At 45.2% G+C, this 20,861-nt stretch overlaps 1 protein-coding gene across 2 annotated transcripts in view; it reads left to right on the top strand.

Moving 5' to 3' along the window:
• nfu1 (NFU1 iron-sulfur cluster scaffold homolog (S. cerevisiae)) overlaps positions 1-20,491 on the top strand; it is a 38,732-nt gene extending 18,241 nt beyond the window's left edge. The window contains exons 4-8 of one of the 2 annotated variants that reach the window (XM_063055311.1): positions 1,912-1,978; positions 2,640-2,754; positions 5,274-5,337; positions 10,832-11,006; positions 20,315-20,491. In XM_063055311.1, the coding sequence (XP_062911381.1) occupies positions 1,912-1,978; positions 2,640-2,754; positions 5,274-5,337; positions 10,832-11,006; positions 20,315-20,350 (457 nt within the window). In that variant the 3' untranslated portion in view covers positions 20,351-20,491. The remainder of the gene's footprint in view (positions 1-1,911; positions 1,979-2,639; positions 2,755-5,273; positions 5,338-10,831; positions 11,007-20,314) is intronic. The other variant, XM_063055312.1, reaches the window with a different exon arrangement.
• Positions 20,492-20,861: the final 370 nt, after the last annotated feature.

The following is a 20,861-nucleotide window of genomic DNA, read 5'->3' as shown; positions in this document are numbered from 1 at the left end:
ATAGTCCCTTTGACGCACGATGTTGTACGGACCTTTTAAACTACTCTAAGCTAAATTCCTCCCTCATAGCCCTCCAGTTTTATTTCATCCATGTGCTGACCTGAATCTCTTAAATCTCCTGAATGTATCTGCTTCAACCAAAGTTCAGAGTCACCATATACAACACTGAGATTTATTTTCTTGCCAGCAACACCCCTGACAGGGCGTTCCACACACTCACCACTCTCTATGTGGGAGGAAAAAAAAACTACTTCTGACATCTCCCCAATACTTTCCTCCAGTCACCTTAAAATTATGCCCCCTGGTATTAGTCATTTCTAACCCAGGAAAAAGTCTCTGGCTATCCACTTGATCTATTCACCTGTATCAATTCACCATTCATTTTCCTCAACTCCAAAGAGAAAAGCCCTCGCTCGCTCAACCTGTTCTCATAAGATATGCTCTCTAATCCATGCAGAATCCCAGTAAATCTCCTTTGTGCCCTCAATAAAGCTTCTACGTTATTCTTATAATGAGGCAACCAGAACTGAACCGAATACTCCCAAGTAAAGTATTCTGTGACTGAGGAGAGATGTTCATGAGATGTTTCAACAAAAGATTGACTTGGGAAATATTGAGGGGCTTTGTGTCTCTGGCTATAAAATACAGATCAAGAAATTTGGATCTCAAGATACTGGTATGGTGGTAGAGACAAGTACATTAGAGGCTTTTAATAAATGTTTAGATAGGCACATAAATATGAGGAAGATGGAGAGGAATGGACTTTGTTTACATAGGAGGGATTAGTTTTGGGGGTATTTGATTTACTTTTTAGTTGGTTCAGTACAACATAGTGGGCTGAAGGGCCTATTCCTGTGCTGTACTGTTCTATGTATAAATATCCAACCATTAGGGATTGAGACGAGGAGAAATTTATTCAGGCAGCCAGCTGAATGTTTGGAATTCTCCACCTCAGTGTTGCTCTTATCACCGAGTCTCTTTTAGATTTGGGGAAAGTTGATGTGGAGGGGGGAAGGCCTGAGGGGTCAAATAACCTCTTCCCTCTGCTTATATTTTGCAGTGGGAGAATTGTGTTATAGACTGGTCATTGATGACACAGAGGCTGTGGAGGCCATTGGGTATATTCAAAGCAGAGGTTGTTAGCTTCTTGATAGTAAGGGCTTGAAAGGTTATGGGGCAAAGGCAGGAGCATGGGGTTGAGAGGAATAGTAAATTGGCCAAGGTGGTATGGCGAAGTATACTTGATGGGCTGAATGGCCTGATTCTGCTCCTGTATCTATGATCTTGTAGTCTTATGATGGGACCGCAGGATTGAGAAGGTCCAGTTGGCCTGGGGTTGGTTCAAGAGTTTGAGAAACTGAGATTCAGGAACAGTTACTGATCTGCTTTGATTGATACTGGACCAGTGGTCAGAGATATTATGCAGAAATTTAAATGGCAGCCCCTTTGTCTGATCTTAAGGGAGAGACTGTTATTTTGATCACTCTCAGTTTTGTTAATAAAGAGATTTGCATTGGTTTGACGATGGTTGTGAGAGGAGGTGGGAAAGGAGTAATGTATTTAGTTTTTCCAGTAAAGGTTGGTAATTTGCATTTTGCAAAGCACCTTTAACTGAGTAAATCACCACATACAGAACTGGATGGAGACTCAAATGGTCATTGAAACCATTGGAGAGGGATGGTCTGGAATTGTTCCTTTTAAAGGTTATTTCAGAAGGGAGAAAGATAAAGAAGGAGAGGGAGGGAATGCATTGGAATGTGATAAAGTTGGTTGGATTTTGTGGGGAGGATGGGCAAGAGGCCAGAATTGATGAAATATTGAACTTGCAGAGAGCTGGTTACAGGAAAACACAAGGCAATAGAGAAAGTAATTCTGCTACCTTAAGTGAAGGCCTTCCATTATATTTGCCAGGCGGCTGTTCAGAATCGATGGAGTGAAGGGAGTTTTCTTTGGGCCTGACTTCATCACCATCACCAAGGTAAGAATGAAGTGTGCTGCCACCTTCCAGTGTAGAAAAAGCAAAGAAAAACCTGGGGATATTTGATAAAATCACAAAGTGAGTTGAAAGATTAAATAATAAGACATTTTCCATTGGACTGGCTAATAAAAGATCAAGGTGATTGGCAAAAGAGACAGATGTGGGCAGCATAGTGGTGCAGCTCATTGAGCTACTGCATCACAGCTCCATTGAAGTGGGTCGAACCCAGACCCTCCAGTGCTGTCTGTGTGGAGTTTGCATGCTCTCTCTGTGCTTGGGTTTCCTCGAGGTGCTCTGATTCCCTCCCACATCCCAAAGATGTGCATGTTAGCAGGTTAAATAGCCTCTGTAAGTTGCCCCCTGGTGAGTAGATGTGCAGTTGAATGTGGGAGAAATAAAATGGGATGTCTAACTGGGTGCTTGATGGTTGGTGCAGACGTAGTGGGACCTGTTTCCAGTATGTGTGATTCCCTGACTCTATGATACAGCTTAGAAAGGGTCAGCAAAGCTGATCCATCAGTAGCTTTGCTTTAAAGGAGATCGGGTACATAATTCAAGATGGGGAAAACAGCAAACTTGGAGAGAAGAACAAGCAAAGAGCTGATGCAGGTCCGATGGTACAGACAGCAGTCCTGTAAAATTCTATTCTGTATATCTCCAGACAGGTGACGACGTGCAGTGGAAGCTCCTCAAACCTGATGTCTATGCCACCATCATGGATTTCTTTGCCTCGGGTCTTCCTGTAGTGACAAGTGAAGATCTGCCTTCCGATACAGGTGGGTGCGTCTGCTGATCAATCGGGAAGCATCGCCCAGACCTTTAAAAAAAAATATATAGCAATTCCTTGAGTAGCGCTCTCCGAAGGAAAGATTTAGAAGATTAGCTTCATTTGTCACATGTATGTTGGAACATACAGTCATGTGCATTGTTTGTGTCAAATCTAATCAGCGAGGATCGTGCTGGGGGCAGGCTGCAAATGTTGCCACGCTTCCGGTGCCAGCAGAGCATGTCTGCAGCTTACTAACCCAATCCGTACATCTTTGGAATGTGGGAGGAAGCCGAAGCACCCGGAGAAACTCGCGCAGTCATGGGAGAACTGGCGCAGTCAGATAGCGGGGCGAATTGAACCCCGTTTGCTGATCGCTGTAAAGTCATTGCACTTACTGCTACACTACCGTGCCTCATCAATAGTCTTTGTTTTAACAACTTCCCCCAACTATTGCAGTTGTATTAACCTCTACTTCTACATCTCTTCCTTGAGGACATATATCCAGTGGTATAAAATTAATACAAGTTCCACTTTGGGAGAGGAATCATGGATAATAGCTACGCACAACAGCGCTGTAAATTTAAGCATCATCATCATTGTTATGTACTGTGTTGTATGACGTGGAAAATCATGGTCTTCCATCTGTCTCTAGTCTGAGAACCCCCTTTGCGCTGTTGTTCTTATTCATTTCTCTATCCACAACTATGTTTATTCTTGGCAAATGTTTCGACAGAAGTGGTTTTCCATTGCCCTCTTCTGGGCAGTGTCTGTACAAGACGGGTGACCCCAGCCATTATCGATGCTCTCCAATAATGGCGTCAATGGTCGCATAACCAGAACTTGTGCTCTGAACCAGCGGCTCATAAGACCATCCACCACCTGCTCCCGTGGCTTCATGTGACCCTGATCGGGGTGGCTAAGCAGGTGCTACGCCCTGCCCAGAGGTGACCTGCAGTCTAGTGGAGGGAAGGTGGGCCTTAAAACTCCTTTGGTAGAGACATCTCCATCCTGCCACCCCACTTCCCTTCTATAAGTAATCCATTGTATCTGTTCTTTTCACTTTTAATTGGGTTTTCTGTCCTGAGAAGAGAACCTTATTTCCCTGAATGGGTGTTAAGTTCAGGAGGAGGAGAAGATGGCGGCGCAACGGCAGCGCACACGGCCACTTCGGTGGTGATGTCTGTTATCTGTCAAGTAGGAGACCGTGCACATTTCTGATTTGATGGAGACGGACGTGAGAGTATGGAGGAACATCTGGAAAACTTCTGAAATGCCCGCTTCGCTGCCGCTGCTACTGTGTGGTAACCAGAATCTCCGGAGCAGAAGGCCCCGAAATCCTCGGCTTTGCGTGCTTCAGCGGCCGGGGCGAGGTCGAAGGCACTCAGCAGAGGATGGTGCTCGGGAGGCTGTATCGGAGAGGCTGGTCAGAAGCTCGAAGTTTTCGGACGGATGGACTCAGTGTCGGCTGTGGTCGGCTGCTTCCAAGGCATCGGCAAGTTGACGGTGCCTGGAGGTTTATGGCAGAGAGTTTCTCCCTTTTGCCGCCTGCTATCGGGGACTTGGGAGTCGATCAACTCGGGGACTTTTGAGACTTTATTTATCACGCCCATGGTTTGCTCTTTATCAAATTATGGTATTGCTTTGCACTGCTGTAACTGTATGTTATAATTATGTGGTTCTGTCAGTGTTAGTCTTTGGTTTGTCCTGTTTTCTGTGATATCACTCCAGAGAAACATTGTATCATTTCTTAATGCATGTATGCATTTATAAATGACAATAAAAGAGGACTGACTGTTCTCATAATCTTAAAAAAAAAAGTTGGGTTGTGGGAGGAATGCCTTCGTGGCTTTGTCACTGAACTCACTGCCCCTGTCACGTCAGATAAAGCAGCTCTACTGAAGTGTTGGAGACGGGCTGGATGAGGAGTGAAACCCTCAGTGAAATACATAGAGCACTGTCTGTCACTGTAAAAACAGGATGTTGCTTGCCAGTGAGAAATTGAAGACTTGAAGGCATCTCTGCACCATTAATGGAATAACTAAATTAGTCATCTAATTTGGCTTCCCATTGCCTTCTTTGTTGGCAAAGTGCTTCAGGCTGTGTGCCCAATGCAGGTGTTTCCGGCTGAGGACATGGCATACTCCCTCTCACCCTTGCACACAAGCAGATGCTCCTGACCACTTGCTTCATGCTCCACACACCTCCCTCTCCCCAGGACTGAATTTGCCTTCCTCGCCCACACTATTCTTTGCGCTCTCTCCTTCGGGCTTTAGCACATGATCCACCATGGATTTTGAGGCTGATAATTAACATCTGTGACTGTTTTAGATCATGAAGGTAAACATAGTGTTTTAGATGTTGCGGACCAGGTCGCCTGCCAGTTGGATACCCAGTGACTGCAGCTGTCAGCTGCATACCTCCTTTATGGACATAATCATGTCATAGTTAAAATATGCAACTGACCACAATTTTTTTTAAAGTGATTTGTATTGCTCACCACTGAGTGGATGAACCCTGTGCTTTTAGCTCCTTCAGAGGAAGATGATGAAGTTGTGGCCATAATTAAAGAATTGTTGGACACCAGGATTCGGTGAGTACCAGTGGAATTCTGACAGAAAGAGTTGCTGTATGAATGAGCAAGTTAATCACCATGTATTAATGTAATTTCTCCATGAAGGCCTGCTAAATGCTGAACATGGTCTTTTCACGCTATGGTGGGCCTTTTTCCCCTTCATGAAAAAGATTTTTCTCTTCCAAGTCATCTTTGGGTGGCCTGTGAATTGCCTTACTCTGGTGGTCTCCTCATGTCGAGTAGTTCAGATCTCAGTCGTTGAATTGGTCAAGAAAAATGAAAGTTCAAGAGAATCTTTTTTCCAACAAACTGTTATGTACATGAACATGAGGAATTCTGCAGATGCTGGAAATTCAAGCAACACACATCAAAGTTGCTGGTGAACGCAGCAGGCCAGGCAGCATCTCTAAGAAGAGGTACAGTCGACGTTTTGCTGAACACCTATGCTCTTGTCCGCTAGAGAAAGCAGGATCTCCCAGTGACCACACATTTTAATTCCACACTCTGATATGTCTAGCCACAGCCTCCTCTACTGTAAAGATGAAGCCACTCTCAGGTTGGAGGAATAACACCTTATATTCCGTCTGGGTAGCCTCCAACCTGATGGCATGAACACTGACTTCTCTAACTTCTGCTAATGCCCCAACTCCCCCTCGTACCCCATCCATTATTTATTTATATACACACATTCTTTCTCTCTCTCACCTTTTTCTCCCTCTGTCCCTCTGACTATACCCCTTGCCCATCCTCTGGTTCCTCCCCCCCCCCCCTTTTCCTTCTCCCTGGGCCTCCTGTCCCATGATCCTCTCATATCCCTTTGCCAATCACCTGTCCAGCTCTTGGCTCCATCCCTCCCCCTCCTGTCTTCTCCTATCATTTTGCATCTCCCCCTCCCCCTCCCACTTTCAAATCCCTTACTCACTCCTCCTTCAGTTAGTCCTGACGAAGGGTCTCAGCCCGAAACGTCGACTGTACCTCTTCCTAGAGATGCTGCCTGGCCTTATGTACATGATCAGCTTTTGAGGTGAAAATCATTCAGTGACGAGGGAATATGTCATCACAATCAAGAAGCAGTGGAAGGAATCCCTCAATAGCCACGGGAGTCTAAAACGAGGGTTTGTTTCTTTCGATTTTGGCAGGATATAATAGGCAGATTTGATTCCTGCAATGAAGAATGGCAGAGTTGAGCACCAAAACTTAGCTTGAGATCTTTGTGCAATACTGAAGGAATTGCTATTGTGTATGCTCTGTTTTCCATGAGATATCAAGCCAAAATCTACTTTCTCACGGTCTTCAGGTTGTTGCTGTTCTTGGGAGCTTGCTGCTCACAATTAGATCTCCTGTTTCCTCTTATTTCAAGTGAGATTATATTTCAAATGTGACTTCGCCTGTAATAATTTTGTATGTTCTAAGTTTATGAAAATCTATAAAAATGCAAACATTTGTTTCATTATGTTATTTAATCAGTACCTTGACTACTCTTTAATAAAACCCATTGTTGCACACCCTGAGAGTACCAGGGTGGAATGTAAAATTGGCCTATCATATTAGTTGAAATGGATCAAAAATGCCTCTAATATGTTGGAAGAAGATTAACAACATTTTTCAAATCATTTTAAAAACAGATTTGTGAATTGATTGATGATTCCATCAATTGCATTGAGATTATATGCAATGGAGTTATAACATAAGACCATAAAGCCTTAGAATATAGAAGTAGAATTAGGCCATTAGGTTCAATTTAATATCAGAGAATGTATACAGTATACAACCTGAATCTTGCTCTTCACAGACAAGCGTGAAACAGGGAAAAAAAACCTGAAGAATGAATGACAGAAACATTAGAATCCCAAAGCTCTCCTTTCCCTCCTCCCACACACAAAGAGCAGCAGAAGCATTGACCCTCCTCCTCCCTCCACTTGTACCGGCAGAAGCACTGAACCCACCCCCCCAACCATACAAATGATAGCAAAAGCCCACAAGGAGACCTCGATCTAGAGTCCATCAGAAACTAAAGTCTACCCCAACACTTTTTGGTGTCTCCAACAGGCTTTCCCTCACTAGTGAGGGAGAGAGAGATTGCTCCCGGAATGGGAGTGGGAGACCAGCAGCTCTCTGTTTCAATGTTACAATCTTCTACGTTTTTCCGAGTCCTCTGACTCGAGGACCGACAGGCTGTCACTCACCATCAGAGAGAGAGAGAGAGAGACGGGAACCCAACAAACTAACAATAAGAAGTCCATCGAAAAAATCCAACACTGTGCTGCTCGCTTTGTGTTAAACGATTACCGCAGGAAATCCAGTGTCACCAACATGCTCTCTTCAATGGGAACCACTTGAAAACAGACGTATTGAACTACGGTTAATTTTCATTTTCAAAGAAGTTCACAACATCACTTTATCAAACATCCAAATTCGTCACAGGGTCAGTTCAACTCGACAGCAAACTGGACCTTACATATTGGAAACTCCTTTATTCAGTAAGATTTGCTACCAGTACTCCCTCTACCCAAGATCAACAAGAGAGTGGAATCTTCTGCCGCCAGACCTGCGCAGTATTGCTGACGTTAATATTTTTAAAGATAGTCTCAATCAAATCAATTTCGGAGATCTAGTCAAAAAAGCTTATTTTACAATTTAACTCCCACGCCGTTCACACCGACTGCGCGTTATAACAGCCGTCTGGCAGTGCTTGCGCAGTACCAAGCAGAAGAAGCTTGAGTACAGGGGCCTTCACCCGACAGCAGTGCACCCCGCCTGCTGTCTCGATGTTTCCGTCGCCCCCCCCACGCTTCAGTCATCAACATTGGCGAGGAACCAGGTCATCTATGGGGCTGCACCTCGAAGGCACGTGTCTTTCAAGCCACACCTGGAGCTATTGAAACACCAGTACACACAGCAAGTCCAAGAACCCACTACTCATGGAGAACTGTAGTCCGAACTGCAGCAGTAGATCCCGGACTCCGACAGGACTCCAGCCACCTTGGAAAAAAGAAAGGCACGAGAAAGGAAGAAGAATCTGCTGTGCCATTTCATCATGGGTGAACCATTCCCTCTCAGCTGCGATCTCTTCCCATCTCCCTTCATGCCCTGACTAATCAAGAATCTCTCACCCTCTGCCTTAAATATACCCAATGGCTTGTACGGTCCTACACATAATAAAGAGAGTGGTATTTAAAAGGAAGCCTTCCCAGAACTTCACAAACAAGAGAAAATCTGCAGATGCGGGAAATCCGAGCGACATACACAAAATGCTGGAGGAACTCAGCAGGCCAGACAACATCTGTTGGGGGGGGGGTGGAAGAAGTAGTTTCCCAGAACTTGTTGGCTATTCACAGTAATTCACCTAGAAAGAAGCAGCAGTTCCTAAAGGAAGTTGAAAGGCACCAGAATAAAAACTAGTTCTGCTTTCATAGGAACAACCATATGTACATATGTCACACTTTGGAATTTAAATATTATGGGAGCTCGTTCATATATAGCAGTGATCAGAAGCCAGGTGTTCTTAACCCAGGAGCAACCTGTATGTTCTGAACTAGTGCGGTTTGTATGCTGTTGTCTGATATTAGACTTGCATGAAGTCGGTTATAAAATCGCCAAGTGCTGGCAGTGGTTTGTTTGTTTGAGGTAGCAATATCAAGAGAGAAAATCTGGTATCCTAGTGCCATTCTATCAAGATGGCACTCCTGTGCTAAGCATATCCAAATTCCTTAGAAAAAACTGGAGCACTTGCATCATGAATGGGTTGGGAACTAAACTATATATGTCTCATGATCTGATTAAAATTATGGAAGGATTTGATAGAGTAGATATGTGCTTCCACTTGCATGTGGAAGCTTGGAGTCAGGGCCAAAAATAAGTTGGGGTCAAGTAATAATTTCAAGGAATTCTTGTGAAACTTCTTTGTCCAGAATGTGGTGAGGGTGTAGGAGTTAGTGACAAAAGCATAAGTAAGCTCACTAGCAAAAGTGCATTTGAGAGGAAACTAGGTAAAGCGATGAGGTTAAAGAGCATGCAAACACTAGATGGCAGCCATGGGCTCAGTTCCCTTTCCACTGCTCAGAGAAGGAAGCGCCCAAAGGGATCACGGCTTGGTTGTTCATGATCAACGAACACAAAATGCTGGAGAAACTTGACAAATCAGGCAGCATCTGTGGTGGGATATAAGCAGTCAACTTCTCAGGCTGAGACCCTTCATTAAGACTGGGAACGAAGCCAGAATAAGAAGTGGAGGGAGGGAGGGAGGGAGTACAAGCTGGCAGGTGTTGTGAGGGAGAAGGTGGGAGGATGGTTGAGGGGGGATGAAGTAAGAAGCCTGGAGGAAATGGGTATAAGAGGTTCCCATTCTGGCCTCTTACCTTTACTCACCTGCCTATCACCTTCCCCTGGGTCCCCTCCTCCTCCTCTTTTTCCTGTGATCCGCTCTCCTCTCATGTCAGCTTTCTTCCTTTCCAGCCCTTTACCTTTCCTACCCACCTGGCTTCACCTATCACCTTCTAGCTATCCCCCTCGCCTTTTTATTCTGGTGCTTTCCTCTTCCTTTCCAGTCCTGATGAAGGGTCTCAGCCCGAATCATCGACTCTTTATTCATTTTCATAATGACCTGCTGCGTTCCTCCAGCATTTTGCGTGTGTTGCTGAAGAAAGAGTCTGATAGGAGAGGACAGTGAAAGGAGGAGGGGGGGAGAAATTATCAGAAGTTCGTGAAAATCAATGTTCATGCCATCAGATGGGAAGCTACCCTGACAGAATGTGAGGTATTGCTCCTCCTAAGTGAGTTTCTTCTGTCCTTTGCCTCATGCAACCTCTATCCCTCCTTTTCTGGTTTTCTATTTGGTTACCCTTTCACCTCATCATTTCTCCTCACCTACCCATCATCTCCCTCTGGATCCCCTCTTCCTTTCCTTTCTTCCATGATCCATTGTCCTCTCCTGTTAGATTCCTTCACCTGTACTCCCTCCCCTCCCCACACCGCCTTATTCTGCCTTCTGTTCCCTTCCTTTCCAGTCCCAATGAAGAGCCTTGGCACTAAGCATCAACTGCTTATTTCCCTTCATAGATTCCACATGACCTGCTGAGTTCCACCAGCATTTTGTGTGTATTGCTCAGGATTTCCAGCATCTGCAGAATCTCTTTTGTTTAGAATTGATTGCTCCTGGTCTCTTGAGGCTGTTGGATTCTATACATACCACTAGAGCTAATAATGTGCAAGAAAATGAACTATTCGAAGAAAGGTGGAATATGGTTTGGTTCATTTTAATGGAAATCGAAATTTGCCAGAAGTGTTCAAGTTTATAGTAATTGAAATGTAGATATGTATACAGCTAAAAGAAACAATGTTCCTCAGAAACTAAGGTTCAAAACATAGTATGTATATTACATAAGCACATAGAGTAATAATGTATTAGAAAAAGAATTCTGTAGATGTACAAGTTGACATAAACTGCAAGTACAACAGCAGTGGTTTAAAGTGACCAACTGATCTGCATTTTTCCCAACATGGTAACTGGCAGGCCCACTGTTCAAGAGGATGGGGGTGATGTGATTTACAAAGGGTTTGAAAATGGCATCGTGAAACTGATGTTGCAGGGTTCCTGCACCAGCTGCCCGAGCTCCATCATCACACTGAAGAGTGGAATTGAAAACATGTTGCAGTTCTATGTCCCAGAAGTGGAAGGCGTTGAGCAGGTAAGTGAGCCAATCTGACATGATTCAGATTATTGTAAATTGGGTCAACTTGAGAAGGAATATCTGGACATGCAAAAAACCTGGGTGGTAGGGCTACCAAAAGTTGCTCCACTGTTTGGAAAAATCATGCCTAATCTTCACCATCCGATACTACACAGCAACCTTTGGTTCTTGTAGTTCTACAAAACTTATCATTCTCATTCTGAATATACTCTGAGCTTTCACAGACTTTAGAATGAATAAGCACTCTAAAGTTTTATAGTCCATAAGACACACATCACCTATAAAAAGTATTTACCCCATTGGAAGTTTTCATGTTTTATTGTTTTACAACGTTGAATCACAGTGGACTTAATTTGGCTTTTTTTGACACTGATCAACAGAAAAAGACAAATGTGCCAAAGTGAAAACAGACCTCTATAAAGTTATCTAAATTAATTACAAAAGCTCAAAATAATTGATTGCATAAGTATTCACCCCTTTTAATAGTGTATGACACCCAAATCATCACTGGTGTAGCCAATTGGTTTTAGATGTCACATAATTAGTTAGATCACCCTGTGCAGTCAAGGTATTTCAATTGATTGTAGTAAAAATACACCTGAATCTGGAAGGTCCAATTGCTGGTGAGTCAGTATCCTGGCAAAAACTACACCGTGAAGACAAAAGAACACTCCAAGCAACTCCATGAAAAGGTTATTGAAAAGCACAAGTCAGAAGATGGATACAAGAAAATTTCCTAGTCACTGAATATCCCTTGGAGTACAGTTAAGTCAATCATCAAGAAATGGAAAGAATATGGCACAGCTGTAAATCTGCCTAGAGCAGGCTGTCCTCAAAAACTGAGTGACCGTGCAAGAATGGGACTAGTGTGGAGGCCACCAAGAGACCTATGACAACTCTGGAGGAGTCACAAGCTTCAGTGGCTGAGATAGGAGAGACTGTGTATACAACAACTGTTGCCCAGGTGCTTCACCAGTCAGAGCTTTATGGGAGAGTGGCAAAGAGAAAGCCACTATAGGGAAAAAATAACTCTCATGAAATCTTGGCTCAAGTTTGCCAGAAGGCATGTATGTGGGAGACTCTGAAGTCAGCTGAAAGAAGGTTCTATGGGCTGATGAAACTAAAATTGAGCTCTTTGGCCATCAGACTAAACGCATCAAAAACATACCATCCCTACCGTGAAGCATGGTGGTGGCTGCATCATGCTGTGTGAATGCTTCACTGCCGCAGGGCCTGGAAGGCTTGTGAAGGTAGAGGGTAAAATGAATACAACAAAGTACAAAGAGATCCTGGAGGAAAACCTGATACAGTCTGCAAGAGAACTGTGACTTGGGTAGGAGAAGATTTCAGCAAGACAATGACCCCAAGCATAAAACCAAAGCTACACAGGAATGGCTTAAAAGCTACAAAGTTAATGTCCTGGAGTGGCCAAGTCACAGTCTAGACGTCAATCCAATTGAGAGTTTGTGGTTGGACTTGAAAAAGGCTGTTCACACACAATCCCTAAAATCTGATGGAGCTCGAGCAGTTTTATAAAGGAGAATGGGGGAAAATTGCAGTGTCCTGATGTGCAAAGCTGATAGAGACCTATCCATACAAACTCAAGATTGTAATCGCTGCCAAAGGTGTGTCTACTGTTACGAGAATACACATAAAATTAAGATGTTTGCTGGCCTGGGCTAGCATCAGTGGCATCAGCAGTTGGTCTGCCACCTGCCCTCAGGGGAAGGAGAGATAAGGAACAATGGAGCAGCGTCTGGAGATGTGTAATGAAGGGATGTGGGAGGAAGAGCTGTCTGGAGCGGCTCCCCCCTTTGAACCCTGAACTGTTTGAAGTGATGGACAGGCGATACCCCAGCAGGGGGATAAAAAGGGACAGGTTCGCTAAGACAGACACACACGCCACCCGAGGTAACGAGACCCTGGAAGCGGTACGCTTCTCACGAGTGGGTGAAAAGGTACGATCAGCGGGAACCCGGTGTGTGTCCGCCCTTGCCTGGGTGCCGGGTTCACTGCAGAGGATCGACCGCATCTGGAGGAGGGGTCACAGTCGGTGACCTCAGGTGACATCACCAAGGACCCGCCCAAATGCTGTTTGTGAGCCATCTCGCTGGTCTGTGAGTGAAGCTGTGCTGAATGATGAGTTGTTCCTATTCTATGTCTCTCTTCCCCCACGTTGTCCACCGCCATGGCAACGATTACTGTGAACTGAACTACTAAACTGGACTGAACTTTGAGTCATTTTGAAATTGGTCATTTACCCCTAGACAACGATAGAGCTTGATTGATGCTGTTATCTTAATTCTGTGCACATGTGTGTTTATCATCACTGAACTGTTGCATTTATTATCCTTTCGATTACTGTGTTGCTTGTTTCTTTAATAAAACTTTCTTAGTTCTAGTACTCCAGACTCCAACTGAGTGATCCATTTCTGCTGGTTTGGCAACCCAGTTACGGGGTACGTAACATAAGTGGGGTTCTCGTCCGCGATTTTGAACGCTAAATTTGGGACGGAGTAAATTGATTGGGTTAAAATTCCCGAAAGAAAGAAAAGACAAACAGCAGAAATGGAGGTTGAGGAATTTATAAAGGCGCCGACCTTGGAGGCATTAGAGGATGCCAGGAAATCGGAATTGATAGCTGTGGCCAAACGGGTGAATCTTGCCAAGGTGAAGTCGACAATGAGGAGAGAGGAGATACACAGAGCTATTGTAGAGCACTATGTATCTAAAGGTGTGTTTCCCCAAGGTGAGCTGGGGGTGGTGTCTATTGAAAAACCTGCTGGAGACGCGGTACAGGTACAGCTTGAAAAACTGAGACTCGAGCACGAGTTCCGGGTACGGCAGTTAGAACACGAAGAGAGAGAGTTAGAAAGGCAGGAGAAAGAGAGAGAGTTAGAAAGGCAGGAGAAAGAGAGAGAGTTAGAAAGGCGGGAGAGAGAGAAAGAGGTAGAAAGGCAAGAGAGAGAAAGACAGTTGGAGAGAGAAGAGAGAGAGAGGGACAGACAGTTGGAGAGAGAAGAGAGACAGAGGGAAAGGGAATTTGAGCTGGAGAAGTTAAAGATAAGGGCCGAGCAGGGGCTCGTGCCGAACCAAGGTGGAGGGTTCCGGGCGACCCAGGAGGTTAGGCTGGTTCCCCCATTTGACGATACCGATGTGGATCGGTACTTTCTCCATTTCGAAAAAGTGGCCATAAGTCAGGAATGGCCGAGGGATAAGTGGGTTGTCTTACTTCAGAGTGTACTGAAAGGGAAAGCCCAACAAGCTTACTCCGCTTTATCCGCGGAAGATGCCCAGAAGTATGAGGTGGTGAAGGAGGCCATCCTCAGGATTTATGAGTTGGTCCCGGAGGCATACCGGCAGAGGTTCCGGAATGCGAGGAAGCGGTGGGACCGCACGTATTTGGAGTTTGCTCGTGAGATGCAAACATATTGTGAGCGTTGGTGCGCCTCGAAGGGGGTAGAGGGGGATTATGACAGACTGCTGCAACTGATTCTGATTGAGCAGTTTAAAGGTTGTGTCCCTGAGGGTATGAGACCCTACCTCGATGAGAAAGAGGCAGCCACGTTAGCCGCAACTGCTAAGTTAGCGGATGAGTATGCGTTGACGCATAAAATGAAGGTTGCCCCGAGTAAAGGCTACCAGAAGGGTAGTCAGGACGGCGGGGAGAGTCCACCGGAAAAGTCAGAAAGTAAGCCGGGGACTAGTGAAAAGGATAAGGTAGACCGGGAGCAGTCTGGTGGGAAGTCTCCTGGGGTCGTCTGTTATAATTGTGGGAAAGTCGGACACTTTGCGTCCAGGTGCTTTGCCCCAAGGAAGGAGACGGGGAAAGGAAAAGCGGAAATTTTGAATGGCTGTATTGAGCTGTTAAGCGAACCGCTAGGGAAGGACAGGTCTGAAAAAGTCCAGGAAGGGCGCGAGAGGTTTATCTCGGCCGGACTGGTGTCAGTGAAAAAGAGGTTAAAACCAGTTCCAGTGCGGATCTGGAGAGACACGGGAGCGTGTCAGTCACTAATACTGAAGAGTGTATTAGAGTTTAGCTCAGAGACCCAGACTGGGGAGGTAGAGGTCAAAGGTGTTGGGAAAGGGACGGAGTCAGTCCCTTTGCACCAGATACATTTACAGAGCAACCTGGTCTCTGGACTAGTCACGATCGGGGTGAGGTCCGAATTGCCGATGAAAGACGTGGAAGTCTTGCTCGGTAATGACATCGCCGGAGGAATCGTGTTCCCAGTCGTGAGATTGACGGGTCAGCCTGCCAGCATGGAGGCCCCGCCCGCGATGGTGAATTTGGCTGAAACATTTCTGCCAACCTTGTATGAGACAGGGTGTAGTGAGATAAGAGGTAGTGAGGGAGCTGGGACGGACGTAGCAGTAGCCAGGAAAGAATTTGTGCAGACGCAGGAGCGAGGCGAGGGGCTGATGGGTTTTGCAGAGACAGCTCTCTCTGACACAGCCTTGACAAGGGAACTAGTAGGCTATTGTGCGGATGAGGAAGTGCTAAGGAAGAAAGGGAAATCAAGGACAGTATCCGCAGATGAGGAGTGGGGGGTGGTGCAAAAGAGTTATGGGGATGAGGTTTTTAACATGGCCCACGAGGTACCCCCCGGTGGACATTTTGCGGTGCTGGAGGAAACAGTTGGTGGAATCATGAAAGAGAGTTACCGGCTGCCCAGGGGGAAAAATGTTATTGATCATGACCGACGCGAACTGAGACGGTCACCGGCTTTTGATATGCTAACAAACCTAGTCGGTGTTAGCGTGGAAATCAATGAAGCTAGGGGCCCCTTGATAAGAGGAAAAAACCATTTTGAAAAGATTAGGATGGGATCGGTCAGATGGGAGAAGGCTATTGTTTTGGCCAGGTCTACTGATAAGGTCTCTCCCTTAATCCCCGAAGGAGTAATTAAACGACTCGCACCCATGTGTTTGATTGTCCCGAGGAAATGCAAAGAACTGGGACGTTGGGTTATGTCTGTTACAATAGGGCAGCCAAGTAAACAACACCCATATTTTTCGAGTAATTCAGTGACTAAAGGGCTGATGAACACAGAGGTGTGTATTGGCAATTTAACATGGCTGTCTGAAGCCAGTCTGATAGTGAACCTTGAAAAAAATGAATTCGGCCACACGAGAGTCGCCTACCTGGGAATTGTGGTGACACAGGGGCAGCTGGCAGCGATGCAAGCTGCAGTGCAGGCTATCGCTGACCTCCCCACCCCGACAGACAAGAGGGCCCTCAGAAGGCTTTTTGGAGATGGTGGGGTACTGCAGGAAGTTTTGCAATAACTCTGCGGTCAATACCCGTCCCCCTCCTACTAAGCCCTTGCGAGAGAAAATTGAGTCGGAATGGGACGACCCTTGTTATTGTGGTCCGGGACAAAACCAAATGAGAGGTTACATTGGTCGCAATTCATCAGTGTTTTTGGCCACTATGAAGTTTGCTGAGTTGGAGCCTGGTCTAAGGAATTATTAATAACACGTGTAAAAGGAACAGAAAATGTGATGACTGTCTGTCAAGGTGTTGACAGCTTCAAATTCTCTGTATTAGCTAAATAACTGTTAAAGATGTATATTGTGTATGTATCAGATAATGTAGTCATGTTTGTAATTTTTACCTCCCGGTAAAAATCCTTAAAGGGGGGAAGTGTTACGAGAATACACATAAAATTAAGATGTTTGCTGGCCTGGGCTAGCATCAGTGGCATCAGCAGTTGGTCTGCCACCTGCCCTCAGGGGAAGGAGAGATAAGGAACAATGGAGCAGCGTCTGGAGATGTGTAATGAAGGGATGTGGGAGGAAGAGCTGTCTGGAGCGGCTCCCCCCTTTGAACCCTGAACTGTTTGAAGTGATGGACAGGCGATACCCCAGCAGGGGGATAAAAAGGGACAGGTTCGCTAAGACAGACACACACGCCACCCGAGGTAACGAGACCCTGGAAGCGGTACGCTTCTCACGAGTGGGTGAAAAGGTACGATCAGCGGGAACCCGGTGTGTGTCCGCCCTTGCCTGGGTGCCGGGTTCACTGCAGAGGATCGACTGCATCTGGAGGAGGGGTCACAGTCGGTGACCTCAGGTGACATCACCAAGGACCCGCCCAAATGCTGTTTGTGAGCCATCTCGCTGGTCTGTGAGTGAAGCTGTGCTGAATGATGAGTTGTTCCTATTCTATGTCTCTCTTCCCCCACGTTGTCCACCGCCATGGCAACGATTACTGCGAACTGAACTACTAAACTGGACTGAACTTTGAGTCATTTTGAAATTGGTCATTTACCCCTAGACAACGATAGAGCTTGATTGATGCTGTTATCTTAATTCTGTGCACATGTGTGTTTATCATCACTGAACTGTTGCATTTATTATCCTTTCGATTACTGTGTTGCTTGTTTCTTTAATAAAACTTTCTTAGTTCTAGTACTCCAGACTCCAACTGAGTGATCCATTTCTGCTGGTTTGGCAACCCAGTTACGGGGTACGTAACACTACTAACTACTGACAAATGGGGTGAATTAATTTTATGTAATTCATTTTGATCGCTTTGTAGAGATCTGTTTCACTTTGACATGAAAGAGTCCTTTTCTATTGATCAGTGTCCAAAAAAAAGCCAAATTAAATCCACTGTGATTCAATGTTGTAAAACAAATAAAACGTGAAAACTTCCAAGGTGCATGAATACTTTTTAGAGGCACCGTCGAAGCAGAATTAGGCTACTCCACCATCGTGTTGGCTCCACCATTCAATTATGGATGATTTGTTTTCCCCCTCAACCCTGTTCTGCCTTCTCTCTCTAACCTTTGACACCCTTATTAATCAAGAATCTGTCAACCTCCGTTTTAGTGACTTGGCCTCCTCAGCTATTTTGTGGCAATGAATTCCACAGATTCCCTATTCTCTGGCTAAAGCAATCCCTCCTCATCCCTGTTATAAAGGGACATCCGTGTATTCTGAGGCTGTGCTCTCTGATCCTAGACTCTTACACTACTTCTCCACATCCACTCTTATCTAGGCCTTACAGTATTTCAGTGTAGGTTTCAATGAGATCATGACTCATTCTTCTAAACTCAAGTGAGTACAGGCCATAAGCATCAAATGCTCCTTATACGTTAACCCTTTCATTCCTGTGATCATTCTGAAACTCCTCTGGACCCTCTCCAATGCCAGCATATCTTTTAGATATGAGGGCCCAAAACTGCTGGCAATACTCCAGACATGGTCTGACTAATGTCTTATAAAGTCTCAGCATTACATCCTTACTTTTGTATTCTAGTTCTAAACAGCAGGGACTCTGACATTGCAGCCCCTTGATTGAATTAACCCCAGCGAGTAGAGACACCGTGACATAAACCCTTCCATGCCCCTAAAAATTTAAATGTGATAATCTCTTTTTTTTTTAAACCTCAGATAATCTAGACCTAGTGTTCCGGGATAATTGTTTTCTTCTCAGAGTCGATCTATTGAGTCTCGCTCTGAGACTCGCACATATTTTGGGTAAGAAAAGCCAATTCTACTGGAAGTGCAAACTTGCTGTCCCTGATGAGAAGGCCTGAAAAATTCATATTAAGTGGGGTGGAAACAATGTTTCCTTGTTTATTACTGGCTGATCAGCGTTTAACAACCCCCCCCCCCCCCCAAGATGCTTCTGTTGAGCTCCCAGCTTGAACAAATGCAGTAATGCCACAGTGTTTTAGGGGTCAGGAGTTTCAGGATTCAGGATGATGAAAGAACAACAATATGTTGTTAAGTCAGTGCTTGATCACTTGGAAGGGAGTTTGTGGGTGGGTGTCCTTTTGTGCCTGCTGCTGTACTTACTGATGAAGTTTACAAACTAGGCCGTGCTGTTACTGAATAATTGCAGGTGTTAAATATTGTGGTCACTGCACTGCAGGTACTTGGGTTTGCGGATGGAGAGATGATATAATGGAGCTTCACACACAAAATGCTGGAGGATTTCAGCAGGCTAGGCAGCGATCTATGGACATTTCAGGCCAAAATCCTTCGTCAGGACTGGATGATAACCATATAACAATTACAGCATGGAAACAGGCCATCTCGGCCCTTCTAGTCCGTGCCGAACTCTTACTCTCACCTAGTCCCACCGACCTGCACTCAGCCCATAACCCTCCATTCCTTTCCTGTCCATATATCTATCCAATTTAACTTTAAATGACAACATCGAACCTGCCTCAACCACTTCTGCTGGAAGCTCGTTCCACACAGCCACCACTCTCTCAGTAAAGAAGTTCCCCCTCATGTTACCCCTAAACTTTTGCCCTTTAACTCTCAACTCATGTCCTCTTGTTTGAATCTCCCCTACTCAATGGAAAAAGCCTATCCACATCAACTCTATCAATCCCCCTCATAATTTTATACACCTCTATCAAGTCCCCCCTCAACCTTCTACGCTGCAAAGAATAAAGATTCAACTTGTTCATATGATAATATGAGAATTCAGAGTAAGAAGGTGGAAGGAGCAGAGGAAGAAGTACAAGGTGGTAGGTGATATGTGAAACCAGGAGAGGAGGAGGGGGTGAAGTAAAGAGCTGGGAAGTTGATTGGTGATAGAGATGAAGGGCTGGAGAAGGCGGAATCTGATAGGAGAGGGTAGATTCCATGGAAGAAAAAGCACCAGAGGGAGGTGATGGGCAGGTAAGGAGATAAAGTAAGAGAGGGAAATGGGAATGGTGAAGCGGGGGGTGGGAGGCAATTACCGGAAGTTCAAGAAATTGATGTTCATGCTATCAGGTAGGAGGCAACCCAGACGGAATATAAGGTGTTGCTCCTCCAATCTGTGTGTGGCCTCATTGCAGCGGTAGAGGAGGCCGTAGACTGACATGTCAGAATAGGAATTGGGAGTAGAATTAAAATGGGTGGCCACCGAGAGATGATGCTTTTTCTAGCAGATGGAGCATAGGTGCTCGGCGAAGTGATCTCCCATTCTACGTGAGGCCTCACTGATATACAGAAGGCCGCAACGGGAGCACTGGATATAGTATATGACCCCAACAGACTCACAGGTGACGTGTCGCCTCATCTGGAATGGCTGTTTGGGGCACTGAATGATAGTGAAGGAAGAGGAGTAGGAGCAGGTGTGACACTTCTTCCACTTGCATGGATAAGTACCAGGAGGGAGATCAGTGGGGAGCAGCGAATGGACAAGGGAGTCACATAGGGAGTGATATTTCCCAAGTTCAGACCTTTCAACCTTCATTCTGATCATTGATAAATCCCACTCAGTAGGCATGAGAAAAATAATTTTTAAAAATTTAAGATACATTGGGGTTTAATTACTTATCATATTTTAACAGGTTGTAGATGAAGAAAATGAAAATGGGCTTCCGTGAACTGTTGCAGCTAAGTCCAAGCCTAGCCCAATAATCTGATCATTATGCTTCAATCAAGAGGCTGCCTGTTGTCCTTGTGCACCTGAACAAGTGATGAGATTGATGTTTTACCAAGCTGTAGTGTAATATATTTTGCAATAAAGAATTTTAAGTTCTTTGAGGCAGTTTCATCCTGATCTTTTGATTGTGTTCCAACTAGGATATGCAACATTTTGTGACACTGTTATGGGCCATTGATTTTCTACCCTCTATTCCTGCCTTTTGGGAGTTTGTGGCGCCTTAAGTCAGTTCAATAAAATTGTGTTTTATCCTGGATCATGTCTCCCTTGGGCACGTGGCCAAGTGGTTAAGGCACTGGACTAGCGATCTGAAGGTCATGAGTTCGAGCCCTAGCCGAGGCAACGTGTTGTGTCCTTGACCACTTAATCACACATTGCTCTGCGACGACACTGGTGCCAAGCTGTATGGGTCCTAATGCCCCTCCCTTGGACAACATTGGTGTCGTGGAGAG

Source organism: Mobula hypostoma, chromosome 8, assembly GCF_963921235.1.
Source record: "Mobula hypostoma chromosome 8, sMobHyp1.1, whole genome shotgun sequence".
NCBI lineage: Eukaryota > Metazoa > Chordata > Chondrichthyes > Myliobatiformes > Myliobatidae > Mobula > Mobula hypostoma.
This window is presented reverse-complemented; position numbering and strand designations above follow the sequence as displayed.